Source organism: Amphiura filiformis, unplaced genomic scaffold (genome assembly GCF_039555335.1).
Source record: "Amphiura filiformis unplaced genomic scaffold, Afil_fr2py scaffold_50, whole genome shotgun sequence".
In the NCBI taxonomy this organism is placed as follows: Eukaryota; Metazoa; Echinodermata; class Ophiuroidea; order Amphilepidida; family Amphiuridae; genus Amphiura; species Amphiura filiformis.
In genome coordinates this window covers 767,280-789,763 of record NW_027305514.1, presented here as the reverse complement: position 1 = coordinate 789,763, position 22,484 = coordinate 767,280, and the positions used below count along the sequence as shown (strand labels likewise).

The 22,484-nt window shown below is 36.5% G+C and overlaps 1 protein-coding gene across 2 annotated transcripts; it reads left to right on the top strand.

Annotated features, from left to right (window-relative positions):
- Positions 1–1,671: 1,671 nt before the first annotated feature.
- On the top strand, positions 1,672–14,899 carry LOC140144331 (methyltransferase-like protein 27). Of its 2 annotated transcripts, XM_072166156.1 has the most exons (6): positions 1,672–1,728; positions 5,770–5,901; positions 10,991–11,113; positions 11,410–11,545; positions 13,005–13,097; positions 14,323–14,899. In XM_072166156.1, the coding sequence occupies exons 2-6, from the start codon at positions 5,794–5,796 to the stop codon at positions 14,529–14,531; spliced, it is 669 nt and encodes a 222-aa protein (XP_072022257.1). In that variant the 5' UTR covers positions 1,672–1,728; positions 5,770–5,793; the 3' UTR covers positions 14,532–14,899. The 2 variants fall into 2 exon arrangements, with proteins under 2 accessions (XP_072022257.1, XP_072022256.1); XM_072166155.1 differs by lacking the exon at positions 1,672–1,728 and having other exon boundaries at positions 5,710–5,901; positions 14,323–14,898.
- Positions 14,900–22,484: the final 7,585 nt, after the last annotated feature.

The following is a 22,484-nucleotide window of genomic DNA, read 5'->3' as shown; positions in this document are numbered from 1 at the left end:
GTGTTGCATGCTTCGATGTATAATAGTTTTAAAAAGTGTTTATTCACTTTGGTTTCTGCTTCACAATTAAACACAAAGGAAACCTGGTCGTCTAAATGCTCCATGCACATATGTTGAGACTGAGAGGGGTGATCATTTACGCAACCATTACACCTTGACTGCAGAGTCGTTCTGTATGCAAACAATATTTGGTCAGCGTACAAGTACTTTAACAGTCTCCATACCTCTGGCACCATTGTAGCTTTTTGCACACTCTCGGTATCGTCCAAATGGTGTGATCTACTAGCTGCCATTCCTATACAAGCACAAGAGTCTTATAATTGTGATGGTAGAGATTTCTGTTCTATAGGATCATTGGTGATATTGTGACTTTCCAAAAAATCTGCTCTCTTGTTTTATACAATTTTAAAGCCACACCCACCGGTTGCTCTTATTATCACCTATATTCTACGTATGTGCATATCCATATCTTGAGGTTGGTTCCTGTTGTTCACACGAGGCTGGTTCCGTTGTTCACATGTGACTGGTTCCCATTGTTCACTTGAGGCTGGTTCCCGTTGTTCACACGTGGCTGGTTCCCATTGTTCACAGTAACATCTTCCGGGTAGACACCGTGCAGATTTCCACATTCACACTGCATGACCAAACTAATGTAGGGATTATTTTGCGATCTTTCGCAAAAACGTACAAATCTGTCATGATATCCCATACTTTCTTCAAACCCATCGTCTTCTCCATCGCCAGATATACACTGGTGGTCTGCGTTAGAATATGGTAATGCATTGCCACATTTGGCTCATTGAAAAATCTTCGATGTATACATGCGAATGACTTGAGATATTTTCAGGCTCTATATCCCAAAATGCAATCTGATGAGCTGGAACATATTGTACATTAGCCATGGCTGCTGGTACTATGATATATTACGGTATATAGTCTAATGAAGAGATGTATCTGTTTTGTCTTCTGAGAAGTTTAATGAAGTCAGAATATTTTTACTTGTATTTATATCCAAATAAGAATCAAAGTTAAATTGGATTATAAGAATATTTGGGAAACTTGATTATAAATATGATTAAATTAACCTATAGGCCTACACTACAGTATAAATGAATTGACATTACTTAATTAATGATCATAATTAGTTGCTACTACCTGATAACGCTTAATTAACATTTACCCTAAGACTGACAGTTCACCCTAATTACCCCAATTTCCCCCCCTGATGTAGGGACCCTCCTAGGATATAACTTCCTACCAATTACTAACACTCTCTAAATAAAGATTCTCTCAAACACTTCCTGTCAAACAAAAAAGTCGGCCAACCCTCCCAACAACTACTCATGTTAATATTATATTTTTCCAGTTGACCATTAATATAAGAATTATACTGCCATCACATGCCAGCAACACTCTGTTTGCACCTGTCTCGTCCTGTTTGTCTGCACTTTGTCCTGTCCACTGTTTGTAGCAAGTTTTTCATGTTACTGTGCATATTTATGTAATCTCAAGGTGGCCAATTTTAACGAGCTCTGCTCTCCTTTGGTTTTCCTACCAATGAACTGTTTTGTATATTTATCATGTTATGTATTTTCGGTGAAATAAATTGAACATTGAACATTGAACATTGAACATAGTCGCTGGTGTGTTCTCTTGATATCGCTATCTTACTGAACAGATACATCCTTAATTTAGATTGCTAAACCAAAGGGAATACCAGAATTTCAGGTAAGTTTTAATATATACGGAAGTAACTAAGGGCCATGCGTGTTGCTTTGTAACGCAAGAAGTCAGGATCTTGTGATCACAAATCCCGACTTCTTGTCTTCCTGACTTAGCCAGTTTGAAATAAAGAGAAAGTAAAGATATCAAAATAAAGAAATAGTTAAGACAACTCAGGATCTCAAGAACTCATGAAATCTGTTCAATTTTTACGGCGTTGGTATTTTAATTGTAAGCCCATCCACGCTAGTTATCTTGAGATCCTATTTTCTTGACTTAAAGTCAGGAACTCGTGAACTCAAGCCACGCTTGAGTTCTTGACTTCCTGACTTCAAGTCAGGAACACAGGATCACGAGATCCTGACTTCATGACTTTAAAGTCAGGAACTCGTGAACTCAAGTCGCGCTTGTGTTCTTGAGTTCCTGACTTCCTGACTTTGAACTCAGGAACACAAGAACTCAAGCGCCGCTTGAGTTCACGACTTCTGACTTTGAACTCAGGAACACAAGAACTCAAGCGCCGCTTGTGTTCACGACTTCCTGACTTTGAACTCAGGAACACAAGAACTCAAGCGCCGCTTGTGTTCACGACTTCTGACTTTGAACTCAGGAACACAAGAACTCAAGCGCCGCTTGTGTTCACGACTTCCTGACTTTGAACTCAGGAACACAAGAACTCAAGCGCCGCTTGTGTTCACGACTTCCTGACTTTGAGAGAGAGCCTAAATGCATGCATTATAATATCAAATGATGGCGCCTAGCAACACACGTGCTAAAGTCAGGAAGTCGCGATCACAAGCCGTGCTTGAGTTCTTGTGTTCGTGACTTCCTGAGTTCAAAGTCAGGAAGTCGTGAACACAAGCGGCGCTTGAGTTCTTGTGTTCTTGAGTTCAAAGTCAGGAAGTCGTGAACACAAGCGGCGCTTGAGTTCTTGTGTTCCTGAGTTCAAAGTCAGGAAGTCGTGAACACAAGCGGCGCTTGAGTTCTTGTGTTCCTGAGTTCAAAGTCAGAAGTCGTGAACTCAAGCGGCGCTTGAGTTCTTGTGTTCCTGAGTTCAAAGTCAGGAAGTCAGGAACTCAAGAACACAAGCGCGGCTTGAGTTCACGAGTTCCTGACTTTAAAGTCATGAAGTCAGGATCTCGTGATCCTGTGTTCCTGACTTGAAGTCAGGAAGTCAGGAACTCAAGCGCGGCTTGAGTTCACAAGTTCTTGACTTTGAGTCAAGAAAATAGGATCTCGAGATAACTAAAGTGGATGGACTTACAATTAAACTACTAACGCCGTGAAAATTGAACAGATTTCATGAGTTCTTGAGATCCTGAGTTGTCTTAACTATTTCTTTATTTTGATATTTTATTATCTCTTTATTTCAAACTGGCTAAGTCAGGAACACAAGAAGTCGGGATTTGTGATCACAAGATCCTGACTTCTTGCGTTACAAAGCGAACTCACGTGGCCCTTAGTTACTTCCGTAAATATAAGCCTATATATGGGCCTACTGGAAAAGCGTATTCTACATTTCAAAGCTTGTAAATGCAGAGAGAAGAGTTAGACACCAACGCCTGAGTAGCATTATACAGCTGCCTCAGATAGCAAGCAACGTTGGCCCAAAGTGTCGGCATGGTCGCGGTTGGTAAGCCGACACCAAGCCGACATAAGACTAATGTTGGCTTGGTCATATTGGTGTCGGCTTGTACATTGTTGCTAATGTCAAACTTGTCAAAGCAATTGTGATTGTATCACACAAGTAAATGAGAAACATGTGGTTGTGGGCTTAACACGGTTTGGAAATAAAGACAATATAAGTCTGCTCTTCCATTTAAAGCCATATTGTAACATTTCCATAAAAATAAATAAGTATTTCTTTTCCATAAAATATTAGCTTCTACTGTCAGATATGGCCCCTTTTAATTTTGAGCCGAACAACTGCGGTAAAGTAAAGAAAATTGAAATTCATTGCCAGCGAGCGCCGATGTTGCAAATGCGTGTCAATCCGTCAGTTGTGCTACAGCACAATCCTTTGATGTCCCGACTAATATTTCCATCTTAATAATTAAACGACGGTTCCTGCGTTTTATGCGAAATCTCGGATTTTGACAAAACTACAGCACCTGCAGTATTGAGTTTTGCAGGGTATGTTAGTTTAATAAAGGACAATTTAATCGTGTATAAAACAGAATTTTGAAAACTGATATTGAGGGCTTCCTCCTCAGCAAATGTTACAATATGGCTTTAATGCCGTAAAATTGGCAAAATATTGTAGGGATCAATCGGGGTTTTGACTATTAAAACCTACATCTTGTGCGTGAATAGACCGTTTCAACAGATTTACCACATTTGCCTCGCTAAAAACATTGAATTTTGTCACCTGTTGACATATTGAAACAAAAAGTGTTGTCAGCAGGAAGTGTTACCTTTTGTTCGATATAAAAACTTTTCTGATTGGATGGAGGTAACTATCGGGGTTTTGACAAAACCAATCACAGAGGTCTTATTTTCAACTAGTCACCGGTTAGAAGCTCACACAACTCTTATGATGCTATGCATTCAACCGTGTAGTGTAACCACAGACTGTGTAGAGACATTGTGCTTGAAATGTGTTTACTCAGGTGTATCGAGGTGGAAAGTGTGCATAGATGCATTTATAAGAGTATCGTTTTGCAGCCAAACCTTTCGATTAATCGATATTAGTTTGCCAAAGTTGAGTCAACGTAGCCAGCCAACCTTAAAATGCCAGTCGGTACGCCGAGGTTGAACCTTGTCCTGTAAATGCCGCAAACATAGGTTTCGTTTTCGGGTATTCAATATAGGGAGGATGGGGGGGGGGGTGGTTCATACAATAATCCCCCAATGTTGACGTCTGTATGTGGGTTTCTGACCAAATTAACCTCATATTTAGCCATTTTAGCCCTCAAAGCCCAATTTTTTTCGTGCTACGCGCCAATTTATTCCACTTTTGCACAATATTTTATCAGTCTAGCTTCAAAATGGCAAAATTTTTCGCGCGCTTCGCGCACATTTGTACCATAAACTTATTTTGTCGCCAAAAAGGTGCCGCATTTACTATTTCATAAAAAATTCCAAACCTATCCCCCCCATGTTAAAAAGAAATCTACGCCACTGATATCAATGACCCTGATCTAGGCCAATTGTGACATATGGATGGGTATTTTGCCCAGAAATATAACCCACTTTCTCTCAAAAAATAACCCAAATTTGCCTTGCAACAAAAGTAACATTTTCAATGGGTTTCGGTGCAACTTTTGTATAGGCATCTTTTTTCATTCAACGGGTCACCATGGCAACTATTAAGACAATTGAGGCATCAAAATTTGCAAAACAAAACTGGGATTCCTTTTGCTATTTCAGTTTTAAAGTTTGATGTGTGGATTTTGATTTACTACCTGCATGATAATAATTAAGGGGGTTAATTACTTTTTGGTAGATGTTTAGTTTACGTCGCAATGATACATTAAAAACAGAACGAACGCAGTGAAAATGTGCCTTGGGTATAATTGTGAACTTTGGCACCCTGTCGTCTCGTTTATACCGGTCCTAAATACTTTTATCGAACTTGCTGACCATTTTGAATTAAAATTAGCAAAAATCATGACCAGCTTCATTTGAACAAAATTTAAGAATTAAGTTTATTCATTTGAACAAAATTTAAGAATTAAGTTTATTATTATACCTATCTACGTGTTTAAATACCTGCTTTCTGGTTTATCAAAACAACAACCATAACAACAACATTGTGATCCTGATATTATTTTAAAGAGTTTAACTCAACATAATATTTTACATCTGAAAAATAAATTTCGCATACTATTCCACAACTGTTTGAGTAACATTTATTTTTGAACAAGTATTATTCAATCATCAATTGGCGGGAAGTCAATAATACTTATTTCCGTTACTTATTACGGCCAATACTCAACAAGGTCCATGCCCTTTAACCGTTTCTCGAACAGTCCAATGTGTTATGGAAAATAAATAATTAATGCAATATAGTATGACAGTGTATGACATGTACATGGTGTATTCCAGGTTTTGAAGCAAGAAGACAGCAATATGGCCACGGCAGATGATAAATGTTTATCGATTTACAACCAGGCACTGCCGACTAACCAAGACGAATTGTTCATTCTATATGATCAATGGGCAGATTCTTATGACCAGGTAAATTTTCTTTACTACATGCTGCATGAAAATGATTGGTACCCATAACTCAGAACGCCAGTTACTCGATAGCTACATGTTAATATACAAGGTTAACCCGGTCATTTAAAGGAGTATCATACTGCAGTCACTGTCCGTTTTCCTATACACAATACACAGTGCTCTCACCATTGACGCGCGACCTTTACAAATAGTGTATGTTAGAAGTATATGCATTTGCTTAGTTAACATCACTGTGTGAAAAATAACCGGCCAATATTTAAAGTATTCTCCAAACTTCTAGCAAAAATATTTCTCTAACATGACCTAAAATTACAGCTAGGTTAGATGTTCAGAAATAGTCGTACTTTCGTAAAATATGAGTGAGGGCAAGGCATAGCTAGCTCATAGCTAGCCAACTCCTCGTGTTAATTGAATGAGGATTTGACCGAAAATATTGGTAACGGACCGCTCAGTTCTGAAGGATGCCACAAAAAACGGTACAAGCTACATTTAAAGTATTCTATGAAATTCTAGAAAATATAGTTTTGTAACATGTCCTAAATTTTTAGCTAATTTAGGTGTTTGGAAATAGTCGCACTTTTGTGTTTTAGGAAGGATATGTAAACGACAGATAACACCAAAAATATGAAGAAATTATTTCCAAACCGTGGTAAGTCAACAATCATTATGTTGCTCATTTTCAAGAATGCTGGTTAACAATAAGCAGACCTTTGTCTCATTTCGTGAACAAAGGTACACATACCATTGTTACCTTGCGTTTCCTTTATAATCGGTTACCCAACTGAAACTATAATACCAGCTCATTGCGATACCGCACATGTAAAACAGACACATGTGCACAACCAGAGAAGATCTGATTTAATCAGTTGAGCTGTTTTCAATGAGTGTTATCTTGGTTTAATAGCTTTTAATGGGGTTTAAGTCCTGCAAAGGTCGTGGTGAATTCTACTGTAGACATGACTGCATCATGTTTCGTGATCCCAGAATCCTCTTTTTATGACATTTTTCAGTAGATATCCACGAAAAAAGCTTATTCCCATAATTTCAGTTGATTCAGATTTTGCGTTTGCGAGTTATGCATGATTATGTATATTACACTACTCTATAGACAATGTGTTGTAATTTCGTTCTGGTATACTAGAACGAAATTCAAATTCACGATATCTTTGCTAAACGAATTAATATGCAAGATTTTTTTTGTACATAAACATTATGTAGCCAGAGGTTTCCAGTGATATAAAAATCCCAACTTTTTTTGAGAAAAGTGGGGGATGATGCTGTGGATAACGAAATGCTCTATTAATTAGGCGCTGGAACCAATATTGAATTCGGGGATGAAATGAGCAAAATTGTATTTTTTACGCCTTTTCACGTTAGAACATATTTTCTCGGCCAAATGAAAAGCAATAATTTTTAGTAAATATCAGCAGAAACCAATAATGCTAAATATACTGTATTTTTTTTTTAAAAATCCTGGTGTTAGTCATGAAATTTAGATTTTGACAGGCCTTAACTTCATCCGTGAGCTTATTTGGGTGTAAACTTTGCAAAGTAATTATGGTTCGCTAATGAAATATGGTTCGTTTCTAAAGTCCATCATACCGGGCTATATATCATAGTTTTGTCATAATTTCCGTTTTCATTGCACCATTCTTCACTAGACTTGCTTCAAGTCCTTTGGCGTCCATAGTTAGAGAATGTAAAATTCATGGAAGCTTTGCCACATCTTTCAAAAATTTCTGTTTCAAAAGTTATTCTTTCGAAATAATTATTTACCATCATAACTTTGTGCAAATTTATTTGACATTTGAATTGTTGAGGCCAGATAGTGGACTTTATATCTTACTTGACTCCAGGCATACTGTGCACTGCAGGGGTAGTGTTTGAGCAAAATGCCCACCACGCCCACCCCACAAGGCACACTTCCTCCCTAGCGCATGTCGTCCTACACAAAAAATCTGACCTGACTAAAAATTTTAGAGAGTCCAGTATTATGATAGGCCTACTTCTACCACTGATTATACATGGGTCCTATGAAGAGCATGAATAGAGAAAAAGTAAGGAGGAAGCCTTGATCAAGGCTATTCTTCACTTTCGACTGCCATTTTCTTCAAAATTGGATCATGGATATACCAATGCCATGGATTGATGATTCTCAATGCCGCAATTCAGAATGCCACAATACAATTCTGCTACTTGTATTCGAAATAAAGTACCGAGTTGAAATTGTGAAATCAAAACGGGTATTCTAACAAAACTATAATAATTATGTAGAACCGTACGATGTGCCTTATAGCAGGTAATGCTTATAGAGTTGGAAAAAAATCTTTCTTTAGCTAAAAAGTTAACCTTCCAAAAAAAGCTATGGGCAAAGTACTATTACGCTAAAAGACCATGGTTTTATCTGATATTACGGGAAAAATACAATTCTTATTTTATATTTACGGAGAAAATTAATTTCAAAGCACGTATCTCAGAAGGTGTATTGCAGAATTGTGTTGATTTCAACATGTATCGATCGACTTACAGCATAACAACAGATGGTGTTAGTGTTCTGGGTGCTTATAAGAATGGTTGTCTGATGAAATGACTGCGTCTTCCACGTTAGATCCTCGTGATGTTTGATGAACTTTTAAAGACATAACTCCACAAAAAGATGGATGCTGCACAGTGTCGACACCGTGTATTATAAATATTTTTCCCTGCAACTTAAAATACTCCGTTGGTGAACGACGGGCGATTGGTATTTCACCGATTGCAAGAAAAGGAGTCCTATCTGATTGGCTAGAAATCGATCGCTAGATCGCTCAGTGGTAAAGTACAAACTCAAAATGTAGATATGTATTCAATTCGATTGAAATCAATATTCTATTATTGATACAGATAAAGAAAGTGGCATAGTGTCTCGATATGTGCATTGTATTATAGACTTGTGATTTAATATTCTATACAGCACCTGGATCTGAGCTTAGCTTTTTTATGATTACAATAATCAAACAGTTAAATATACATTTTTAACGTACGATTTAAAAATCGTTATGGATAAAATGCAGAAAAATATATCCACAGCAAACAGCAATCGCCGCTAATTAGTGTATTGAATTTCCAGTTGGTGTATTGTAAACAAAACCTGGGTTTTACCTGACAACAAATCTTGTAATGGCAATATCATATGGGGTACTGAGCATGCGCAAATCGTAAACACGTGTAGAATAGAAACTCTGTGGTATCTCATATCGTGTAAAATGGTATGCTTAGCCTGAGTCTATCTCGAACAAAATCGCCATGCGTAGCTGTTGAAAAACGAGAGGATTCGCCGTACTATCACGGCAATTTTTGACACGAAGATATAGGGATGATGACGCTGTGTGCTGTACTGCATTTTGATGTGGTATTCTTGTCCATACCCACTGGATATATGGGTGCCAATCATTTTGATACACGCTGTATAACTGTGTACTTCGATAAGAGCTCGTAATTTTAAAGGTCCGTAACCCGATCGACAACATCATCCCCCCGATTTTTGTCATTGTTAATGAGTTTTTGGTATCACAAAATAGATACTATTTTTCTCATTACTATCCTGAAATTTGACGCTCCAAGTCGATGTATTTCCGGAGAAATCAGAGAATTCACACAAAAATAGCTTACTTCCTGGCTACCAATTTCTTGAATTATGGACAGGTTTATCGTAGATAATTATAGTCTCCTAAACAGCTAGTTTGGTTTCGCATCATTCACATTGTATGAAAAGAGCGAACCGCAATAACTGCTGAAGAGACTTCAGATCGACCACGTTACTATAAAGGTATTAAACTTCATCCGAAATTAGTAGCTGCCCGCGTGGTGAAGTTAGTTAGAGCAGCGTATTTTGAACCAGAGGTACCCGGTTCAAATCCCGATAGTGATAGTTTGTTTTTTTCTGCTCCATTTTTTAAACCCAAAATTATTTACATTCATTTGAAATGTACATATTGCAATGGGAAATACATTGGGTTTCTTTTTTTCTGAATCGGTATGAAAAAGAGTTTTTAAAAATCTAAATTTTCCGTTCACTATTATAGTACGGGCATTTCCAGCATTGTCACAGACGAACACGAAAAGACTGGTTGTGGGGAAATGTCACCGTAGTAGTATTGAAATGTGTACCTAGTACAGTGGAGCTTGTGTCAGTGCATCTACGCCACGCACGCATGGCACATCACGAACGGGAATTACGGCACATGTTATTGCTTCCCTAAAGTATTCTGGTTTCAAATCAAGTTGCAAATTTCCAGGGGGGGGGGGGTAACTTTGACGAAAATGGTCAAAAATGGGCTAAAAATTATAAGGGGAAGGAGGGGTGGGCAAGAGGAGGGAAAGACTTCTCACAAGGGGGGCGCAGCTGCCTTCGGGCTGCGCCACTGCATGCAATATTTTGCCTCAAAGAAGACGATTACTTTAATAATTGGTTGATTTTGCCCTGGCATAACCTAACCTGTAAGTTCGCCACTCTACTACCTTAAAATATCCTGTTAGAGGGTTAATTGTTTGTGCAAAAATATTCCCATAATAGGCCGAGTTAGCTAGCATTAATGTATGCAAGTTTAACGTTCAGTTTTGTACTGAATAATAGAGAGCTTGCGAAATGGCGTTACGTTAACTTTAACTTTAACGTCTAGAGGATTATAGAGGATTATGTATTCAAAACCACGGTGGTTTTGAATACATAATCCTCTATAATCCTCTAGACGTTAAAGTTAAAGTAACGCCATTTCGCAAGCTCTCTAATACTTCGATCGACTGAACTGCACTGTTATGTTATCATGGTTATTAACCCTAACGTGACCAAAAGCCACGAAAAGCTACAAGAGCAACAAACTGCGAGCGCAAGAATTCCAGGTAATGCGATTGCGTCATCATACGAAACGCATTTAAAAATGGTGACGGAAAGCTTGGCCGGCAAAGGCACCCCCCCCCGTGGCATATGGCTTGTTAAGTACTCCACCGCCAAAAAGCTTCAACGCGGGAGTTAGGGTTTATCAACATATTGGGTATTTGATATCTGGAATATTTACTACATGTATGCCTTTTTTAAACCTTTCAGGAAGCCAAACAATTTGGCTACAAAGGACCTCAAGTAGCTGCAAGTATACTTGCTGATCACCTCCCAGACAAGAATGCCCGGATTCTTGATTTCTGTTCTGGTACCGGTTTGGTAGGCGAACAGGTACGGGTATTAGATCTTGTCAATGGTATACTGATAACTGGTAAAACCTGGCGAAATTTAGTAGTAAATTTAAACGTGTATCGTAAAATTACTATTACTAAAGTTTTAATACTTAAACATTCGATTTTACTGATTTTGGTTTAATAATGTAGATTTGTGAAGCGAATATAACAAATCAGTATTTTAGTTTCCCATCTTATACTTTATATGACATTTTACAAGGGATTCCAACAACAATGAAACTGGAACACATTTTTACACATGTATTTCTCATATTTCTCTTTGTCATATTTTAGCTTAAAACGCGTCAATTCATTAACATAGATGCCATTGATATGTCACCGAATAGCCTCAAAGTCAGTGAGGAAAAACAAGTTTACAAAACACTCATCTGCTCCGAGATTGGTTCAACCCCTCTGGACATTAAATGTGGTAAGTCATCATTTATCATCATTTTTAAGGGTCTCCACTTCGTATGTCAGGCTAATGAAAGTCGAGTCCCCGTTTCTTGTTAACCGACCCGGTCCCGGAAAATTGCCAGTCAAGTAATCCATTTATTTCCAAATAGTTCATTATTTGATATTTTGTCAAGTTTTAGAGAAACGAAAACTGTTTAAAATTATTGTTCATCGAGAAAAACGTATTTTAAGGTTAGCAACTATTTTAAACTGTTGCGATTTGGTAGTTCACAGCATCTTGCGAATAGTAGTGAGCTTTGGCATTTATCATTTCATAGCGAGTGTGTAGAAGAATTCAGATATTACAGATATACGACGTACTCTTGTAGGTCCTGTGGTTCTCGAGTTATGTTGTAAAGAGGGCTAAAACAACAACATTTTTGTAAAACGTACGTAACTCATTAACAACTATAAATTAAGCAGGTTTTCAAAGTATATGGTTTGTAAAATGAACTTTACAAAACATCAAAGTGTTATTTTTCAATAATATTGATTTTGATAATTCAAAATCGATTTTTGACTGCTTCGACCGTCAATAGATCGTGTAGCCTTAAAAAAGCTTAAAAAGCATAAATGAGGAGACACTTTTGGGCAGGATCGTAAATGGAGAAATTGCCAAAAATCTGTCCGGGGTGATTTTTCACAATTTGCGTTTGTTGCGAATTTGTGATGTAATCAATGTTTAAAATATTGTCTGATAGTTTCAGACCCGAATATAACTGGCATTTTGTATTTTTGAGACATTTTTCAAGGTAATTCCTACTCTCAACATTGTCAATAATACTTATAAAGGCTGATATCTCATTTTCCAATTTTATAATACCATAACTTATGAACTCAATATCTTCGCTTAGAAATGTCCGATTACATTGGGGAAAACGGCATTGTGGAGCAAAATATCTCTATATTTAAGATATGTAAAAACCTCAAAATTTATAACCTGCCCAAAAGTGTCTCCTTTTGACATGACACGTCACAAATTTTGCTCGGACAACATCATATCATTGGCAAACTAACATTTTGAGGCCAATGAAAATGACTCCTTTTTTGAGAAAATAAGTCGTACTAAATTGATATTCCGCAAAAACCAACTGTATAAGCGGTGAGTTTTCCGTCGATCGAGACAGATTTGACCTAGAAACTACAGTGACGTATAAATATGAACATGGCCAGCTTTGAGAGAAACTTTGAGAATGGTATTTTAAACATTTTGATAGTCATAACAAACAAACCTAGTTATTATTAATACCACAATGGCGGGTGCACCGCTTTAATTTTAAGAAAGATTTTCCATCACTTTTTAAAGCGTTAGATTGGTCTTTAAGCAATCTATTTGTTTATAATGTATATTCACTTACTCCTACACAAAGTAAAGCGTGACTTTGGTAATACAACATTTTGGAACTATCATACAATTTTCTTTTGAATTTCAGATACATATGGTGGATTGGTGTGCTGTGGCTCCTTTACTCCTGGTCATCTAAACCAATCCTGCTTTCCGGAGATGATAAGAATTGTTAAACCCGGTAAATTATCAATGTATGCACTATTTTCAATCAATGGTCTGTCTCCGTTGTTTGCCTCCCCCTCATACAGTAGCTTGTACATTCAAAATGTCATATTTCTTGTTCAATAAACATGATAAAACAGTTCTCATTGTGGAAGTTTCAGCGTCTGTAAGATGTTCATGTCTTTTGAAGTTGGATTAGTCAATGGTGTGTCGTCACCAGATCACCAGATGTTACATGGAAATAAAAAAAAGTACTATTTAATCACTGGTCATGAAAACATATCGCTGCAATCCCCGCATACTGTCGAATATAAAACAACTATAACCAGTACTTCCGCCTCCGCTTCCCTATGAATTATTCTGACTATAGAGGGCGGCTTTAACGATCTTTTTAGTACGTTATAATTATGCTGACTCACTCTCGCAACATTGATAGGTCAATTACTTGGGTACAGGTGAGGAATATAATGAGGTGTCATAATGTGCAGAATTAGTGCATCTATTAAAAAATTAAATTTACCTACATATGGTTTAGTTTTAAAATTAGGACGGTATACGCTACACTAAAATCGAACGAGCACGATTCCTATTATACTATACCAATGCGCAGGTATATGGTCTTTTCGAATAGTGCCCTCTTATGTGACCCGGTATTATGACATTACCTTGTTCGATATTAAGCTATTCGCGTGCCCTGCAAAACGTGTACCGTATACCCGAATAGTATACTCCTATGTGAACTCAGCCTTATGAATAAATTATAGTTGAGACTGGGGCACGTTGTTACAAACATTTACATGTTCGGTAATATCTACTAAATAAATTGGTAATGGTATAGGCGCAGAGTATAACGTTGGAGAGTTGTGAGTAAACAAACCTCGGAAACCTCAACCTGCTGTAAATGAATTATGTGACGAAATTATACATTTTTTACATAGAACATGATACCTTGTTGAGGTATGGCAAATTAATAAGTAAATAGGTGCTTAGAGAAACTAGCAAGTAAAATCATTTTATTTAAAATGACAAGTCTACTGCTGCACAATAACTTAAACCCAACTCAACTGATATCATTCCGAAATATCGATAAATGTATATCAAACACAACTGATATCATTCCGAAATATCGGTGAATGTCTATCAAACACAACTGATATCATTCCGAAATATCGGTGAATGTCTATCAACTGAAGATGGGTCTTCAATATTAACTCATATTATTGGTTTTATCATATTATTAGGTGGTATTATTGTGATTTCAATGAGAGAAGAGTATCTTTGGACTGCGAAGGAGTTTCAGAATAATCAATTGGAAGAGGCAATTCAAGACATGGTTGCTCAAGAAAAGTGGATCCTTGTTGCCAGAAAAACGTGTGAAGGGTACTTTCATGACAAGACGGGTGTTACATTTGTCTTCAGAACTCTTTTTGATGGAACAAAGTTCAAATGAATCTTGTAATTGCTGATTATCTGGATCATTATGTTCGAACTGTAAAATTATTTAGTTGTTTCTTATAAATCTGGCTCGGGGCTTGTAATCTTTTATATCTTCTATGCATTTATAAAATATATAACTTTTTGAGAAATATTGTTACAAAATTATGAAGTCAAGTAAATAACCAATCAATATCACAAGTGTGAAATTTAAACAGACTGTTGGCTTTAGGGCTGGGGTATGAGCGTTTGGAAAGTATTTTTGTGGGACATGAGAGCACATCAGACATATCAAATTGCATTCTGAGTACGAAGAATGTCCTTCTGATATCAATTAATATTTTGATTTCGATATAGTACACATGTTATGGCAAATGAATAATTTTTTTTGTTGATATTTAACAGTCCTCGAAGTAAACTTTATCAATCTAATGATATGTACTTAAAGTGTATGTAGCTGGAATAAAAAACCAACGATCAATTGAAAATGTTGACCTTTCGTATTGAAGATGGGTGGATTTTTATCCCCAAATCACCAAAAATATAAAGGTGTCTTTTGGGGAAAATGTATATCTTCAATATGAAAATTTAGAGCACTTGATAATATGCTTTTTTACATTGGAGGATGGGGTTGGAAAAAAATTTCTTGAAATATAGTGAACCCAGTTGTCACCTTATAGCAAAAAATAAACGCGCGAAGCCCGAAAAATTAGCACTTTGGAGGCTAAAATAGACAAATATGAGGTTACTTTGGCCAGAAATCCATATACAGGCGTCAACATTGGGGATCCCCCCGGATCTATCGAAACGATACTTCGTAGGTGATGTGTTATTACAAATTTGAGCTCGGAGAGTTATAAAACTCACTTGATTAACGGTATCGCTGCGCCCTGTCAGTTTATATATTATACTGCAATATCCATCGATTTCGAAGAATATCCATTCCGATTCCGTATAATACTGTATGTGCGACAATAACCGGTATTGGTCTGTTTGTAGTGGCGACCAATACCGTATGATAGAGAGATTGCGAAATTTATGTGAAACGTGATAGGGAACGGCAACCGGCCGCATGTTACATTAGGCGAAAATAAGTTAGTATGCCCTTTACAGGTTGAAATCCATTGAGAATTGGTCAATCGTAGAATTCCCGTAAGGCGGTCACGTTGCGGTTAGTAGCAGATAATGACGTTCCAAAATGACAAAAATGGCATTACAAAATGCAGGAAAATGTTATGTTTGTCATGTTATGAAGCGATTTAAAGTATCCAAATTGAACAAGTAGAGTCTGATATGTAATAAAATTTATTTTAGAGGTTACAAATTGACCTATTATAGACGACAAGAAGTGAATAGATTTAGAAACTTTTCTACGCGACTTCGAACGGGCAGATTCCTGTTCATTTGAGTGTGGAGAATGCCGTCCGAAAAACACCATGCGAAAAGGAGTTTTAGGCAAGATCATGTCGTCTTGCGACATAATGCGGTATAAATTGGTTGTTTTGGACGGGCAACGGCAGTTCATGTCGTTTATCACCATTGCTATTTCATTGGTACTACACCCCTCGATAAATGTGTGTCTATTTTTGCATTTTTCTCTAAAACTAATAACACAGTGGCAACAAAAGTTGTGTATATTATAGGGGCAAGGAATCCAATTACTACACTGGAATTTTAGTGACCCAAGACAAGCGGTTTGTTATTTATGATAAGAAATAAGGTACCGCTAGGGTGTACCTCATTTCCTATCATATATACTGAACCGTTTGTCTTGAGTCACTGAAATTTCAGTGTAGTAATTGGATTCCTTGCCCCAATAATATACATAAGTTTTGTTACCAGTTTGTTATTAATTTTTGAGAAAAATGCAAAAAATGTCACAAATTTACCACAGGGGTGTAGTACCCCCTTAAACAGCTGATAATGCACGTGTTTTTGGTTTTACTTAATACATTTTGATAACATATCAATGTCAGGTTATCATGAAAACGTTGTTTTAAAACGTTAACTTTTATACTGAAAAAATATTACAACAACATTTTAAACCAAAATTCGAAATGCTATAGTAAAATATTATTTGCCAAACATTTTGTCTATTATGTTAAAATGTTTTACAGCTAGTTTTGAACAAAATGTTTTTTGAATGTTATTAATACAGTCTTTAACCCGACATTTATCGTTTTTCTGTAATATATTTGTGTTTGCTGGGTAGTAAATCGAACTAGGCATAAATGTATTAAATTATCTATTTTCATTTTGCTTTAAAAAGTAAACATGGTATTATTTATATGATAATGGGGTTTATTTCTTGTTGTTCGAAATATTATCTGATGCAATCAAGCAAAATCAGTCGGAACTCGGAAATACTAAATTTTCAGTTTCTTACAGGATAGTAAAAAGCATTTACAAATCTGGATTTGGCAGAAAACCCCATTTAAATTGAACAACCAGTTCCAAAGATATGAGCAATTAAAGAGTGTCCAAAACAACAGAAAACAAAAGGAAATATGTCCTTTGTATGGCTATATGTCAAAATCAATATTTCCGAGTTCCGACTGATTTTGCTTGATCGCATCACATATATATACATGTACACCATTGTGACTTCCAAAGCTCTTATGGGGTATCCAACACCAAACTCTGTTTAGGTTATTTAGACCAATAGTATACGTGAGAACAATACTCATTTTCCAATAGCCCGCAAAGTGTTTAGTGTTAGGGAATTGGCTGTTTCGGGAGATGATCAGCTAAAACTAATTAATTAATTAAACCCCTATCCCACCGCAAAGAAACGGCCAGTGGACGTATTGAACTTGAAAAGAACACCATATATTTTACATTTCGTGACGATATGATACTTCTAGAACAATCAGTAAGATGAGAAACAGTAAACACGGCTATGGCATTGATAATCTTCTAGAAAATAAGTGTACACCCCCTATAGAGGAGTATTTTTACAAAAACAGAAATGTCTGCATTTGCAAACTGGGGAATTCCAGTTCCCAATGCTACTGGAAAAAGCTTGTAAATGCAAAAATGAATGAAAAATCAGAGAATTCTCAAAATGAGACGTTTAAATAGAGGAATTTTTGATTTTGAACTATTTTGTGCAGAATTGTTAACCGGTGGATACTTAAATAGTCTGTAAATCCGAACTCCTCTATAGGGGGTGTGCATTTATTGTCTGGAATAGCCCACTGGTGCAGTGCCAATATTGACATTATGCTTAATTATCAATGCATATGTAAATAGTCATAATCAAGTGAAGGACACTGATCGTGTTTATCAGCTGTTTATAGTGTGATCAGATGCGGTACATTGCGGTATAATTTCTACTACCACAAAACGTTTCAAAACGTAAAAGGGGCCAAAGTTTAAAAAATCTTTCCTGTGTGGCTTTTTAGCCTTTTTAAAACTTGGTCCCATTTAGTAAAGTAGTATTTAAGTTTTGTGATACGTTTTGCTCTTCATTCCAATTTCTTACGTCTATATGACTTTTACAATTCTATGTGTGTTTTAATAAATTTTAGTACAAAATGATACGTAATTCATTAAAATCGCTCAATTTTAAAAAAGTTAGCTCACAGACATTATAGATATGATATTAGTAATTAACCCCTTAGCTACAGATGCTAATCCATTAGCGTAGCCATTTAATTCAATACGAATTTAATTTTAGTATAAACTGTGTTGTCTTTTAAAAAGACAGTTCTTGTTAGATTTCATTTCATAACCGGCTCTATTATTTCGCAATATCCTCAACATTAACCACAACTGCTGCACAGTCATCTAATCATTCATATCTTTACCATGTCTACGTTTCAAAAACAATGGACGAACATTAGAATCATGTCAACAGTTGTAACATTTCCCATACAGATAATTAACCCTCAATTAAGTTGTTTTGTGTGAACTTCACCGTTATACATAATTGTGGGAATGGGTTCTTTGTACATTTTAGTCATCTGTCTCGCAAACATAGACTCAACATGAACAAATTTTAATCTTTCCCCAGAGTAGCCAGTGCACATAAACGTTGAAAAAAAAAACACCAGTGCATCTGGCCGGATTCGAACCGGCGACCTTCGTAATACTAGCATGACGCTCTAACCAAGTGAGCTGAAGAGGCACGCTGGAGAAGAGCGGAAGATATAAATCTATAATAATATTTTTCATAGACTCAACATGTACGTCGGTCTCACTTGTCTTGCCTTATCTCATCCTTGTCCTCACATTATTGGTGTCTTTGTCGACAAATGCCTTTATTTATTAAATTTTTTTTAAATATTTAAGTTACTTTCTCATGACATGATTAAAGCCATATTATAACATTTCTGTAAAAATAGATTAGTATTTATTTTCCATAAAATGTTAGCTTTTACTGTCAGATATGTCCCCTTTTAATTTCGCGCCGAACAAGTGAGATAAAGCATAAAAAATTGGAATTTACTACAAGCGCCCATGCATGTTACTCCCGCGGTTGTAATACGGTACGATCCTCGGGGTGTAGGCCTATGTGTATCCCGCACGCCGTGTACGTACTGTGCATACGTGTTCGTATGTTCCATCGTAATAATAAAACGCCGGTTCCGTCGTTTTATTCAAAATCTCGGATTTTAACAAAACTACAGCTACCAAATTTGATCAATCCAATCAATTTCATCAAAACAACAATAACATAATGTATAGCGTGACAATAGACACGCACAAAAATATTCTGAAATCCAATATTTCAACATGTTCCATATATGACATGTCTGACAGGACTTTCTTTCCTATTATCAGTGATTATCTTGATGCCACGTTGTGTGCCTCTTGCAGTATACTCGTATGGTGAATCCAAATTCATTTCCTTGCAGACGTGTTTAAAATGCAAATGGTGTCCTTTCAGAGCCACACCAGGCTGAGTCAGCCGAGTAAGGGCTAGAACGTGGCCAAAACTTTACATGATCCTCCGCTAGGTGACTTCCTCGCATCCAAGCCTGTTCCCCATTGCCCAAGTTAGCGTTCGGCACCACGTGGAGGTTTGGGTTGACTTGCCCGCGAACAAATACTATGCCAGCTCTTAGTTCGGACCTTGCCGGACCCCAACTTACGCTAGGGTGTGCACGATAATGCGATTGATTTCTTACACGTAAAAATACGGCCAATTCAGAAAGAAAATCTTGTTTATCGTATATAGTAAAGAGACCACTTTCTGGCTACATAGGGTTACGTGTCAGCCGGGTTAGAATTAACCAGCCTCCTATATCTGTTTAACCCGCCTGGCATTTCTAAAAGTGACGTGAACTGAGGTATTTTGTTTAGAAATCTGTCTTTTATACCCAAAAATGACAAAAGTCATAAGTAGCCATAACTTTAAAAGAAAATGGACTGCAAGCTTAATTTTCCATATAAACAAATTTCGTTGTTAAATTGTCCATTGTTGGTTACTACCTTTTAAAAAAGCTCCGAACATTTAAACAATTTTAAAGTCAGCATAATGTTGGTATTACATTAGTTGGATGATGTAAATTAATTCCATTAATTACACTAACCTTTAAAAGTTTAAGAGTTTAAGAGTTTTTGTTTAAAAATCTAGGATCCCGGGTTTTCTTCGCCAATTTCCCGATTATAGTTTTCATTCATTTTACCTCAAATGATCAGAAAACCTACTTGACAGTTGTTACTAATATTTTGCAATAGTTTTTGGTAAGGTATAACAAAATTGAAATTTACCGAAATCATACACTATGGATTTAACTGATATTGGTTAATCGACTAATCTGCGTTCTCGACGCCTGGGTCGCGACACAGACTCTAATCAACACACTGTCGATTGTATGTATTGTTCACTTTATCGTCAGATAACTGGTGCTGAAAGTATATTGCGTAAGTTGTTAAGGGTGAGAAACATTCCATTACCATACAATCGGTGTCTTGGTGATGGGTAATAACACCCGACTTGTCAACTTATGCCAACGTGGGTTGTCGTCATCACTATACCCACTAAGACACAGAAATCAAAAATCAAAATATCTACTAATGTGGATCCATTTTATTGATTTAGCTTTCTAGGTGATGTATAATGTGAAATTGTAATCACTGGACCAGAGGAGGCTTAAAAGCATTCCTACAATGCACTATGATTGGGAAATTTGATCAATATAACCTAATTTTAAAGGCAAAGTCCCCATTGCCACACACACAAAATCGTAATTTTAAAACTGCAGCCAACAAGCTAATAATAGTTGAGACTTATAACTTATATTTGACTTTCTTACAGGAAACATTCATATTGTCCCACTACATTAATTTTATTCATAAGTCTCAATGTTTTGAATGTTAAATAAAAGGATGAAAACACCGGATATTTGCAAGATATAATGCAAGATATGGTCAACTGTGCCACATGTGTACAAAAGGCAGACATACCAAGGTCAGAAACCCCATTGGGTTATGGGAATGTCTTTAAACATCCTCTGTCACTGGACTAATTGGACTTAGGCCTGGTTGCTTTGGAAGCCTATCACCACTAGCCATGCTTTTAGAAATGGGCCCAGAGAGAACAAATGCCCACTCTGCATATTACACCTTTCCCATTTATCTCACCTCAACGTACCATTCCTCCTGTGTTTTTCTGCCGAATAAACCCGGCATGTGAAACTTCTTAACGTACCTTATTAAATTGCCCCTTCACAACATCTACATGCTTTGCAATCTCTCTGGGGCGAACTCATTCACGGTAACCGCGCGAAAACCGAGAACCAGTGATAGTGTTAACGGCTAAATGAAGATCTAGTGAAAATAACAACAACGCAGCAGCAATAACAGAAACATACACTGTAACACGGCAGTGACACGGGGTGCATATTATTTGGGACACCCTAAATTTGGGATACCCTGAATAATCAAAAACAAGCACCAGCTTTGTACTACCCTGGATGTTAATATGCATGCAAGCGTTTTTATCATAATTATCAAACCAAACATATATAATATTTGCGACGTCTGTTTGAAGACACTATCAGCGTATTTATAGAAAGATAGATAGATCGATAGATTTTATTTGGCAAATTCAACACATTGTACAAATTACAATACACCAGAACAGAATACAAATTATGAAAAACATTGCAAGAAAATACACCACACAACATATTTATAAAAGAACATGGAATGCCGAGCATAGCTTAAGAAAGCCCTAAGAAGGGTTGATTGATATTGGGGTCCTTTTAGAAATATAAAAAAATTATTCCACTTTTGGTGAGACAATTGCATATGATAAAACTGCATAAGTGTGATAAAACAGATTCAAATCAAGGTAAAAATTGGCTCTTAACTGCCTTCTTAAACTGTGAAGGAGTTTTGGATTTTTTTTACATCAATTGGAAACAAATTCCATTCCTGTACACCAGTAAAAAAATATTCTACTCCTGCCCCTTGGCTTTTGGTACCAAAAAAATTGCTGCACTGCCCCTTGTATAGTAATTGTGAGTCTGACAAATTTTCACAAAATGAGAATTTAGGTACTCTGGTGCAATATCATTGTAGATTTTAAAAACATAACCCTGTCTTCCACTTTCAACATATCCAGCTCCTTAAAGACCCATTCAGTAATTTGCTCATCCGGACGATCATAAAAACCATCAATGACATCTATGACAATGGCATAACCTAGCATAGCCTGCTACATGTAGTGGTTCAGCCAAAAGGCGTGTATTTAAGACAAAATAAAGCCATACATGAATCTGTAATTTATATACTGAGAGTAAAAATAAATTCAATGATATAATTTGCCACTTTGTTTGTATCAAAACAAGTTTCAGCATATCACTAACCACTTTGGTCTCACTTTTAGGTTTGTTACTGCAGCCAAATGTTTTCAACTGTTGCCACTGTTTTTAGAGTCATGTTCGTGTTCTTCAATATTTTACTACTATTAGTGCTCTGCTTTTGCAGATCTTACATATCAATCTGAATCTTATTA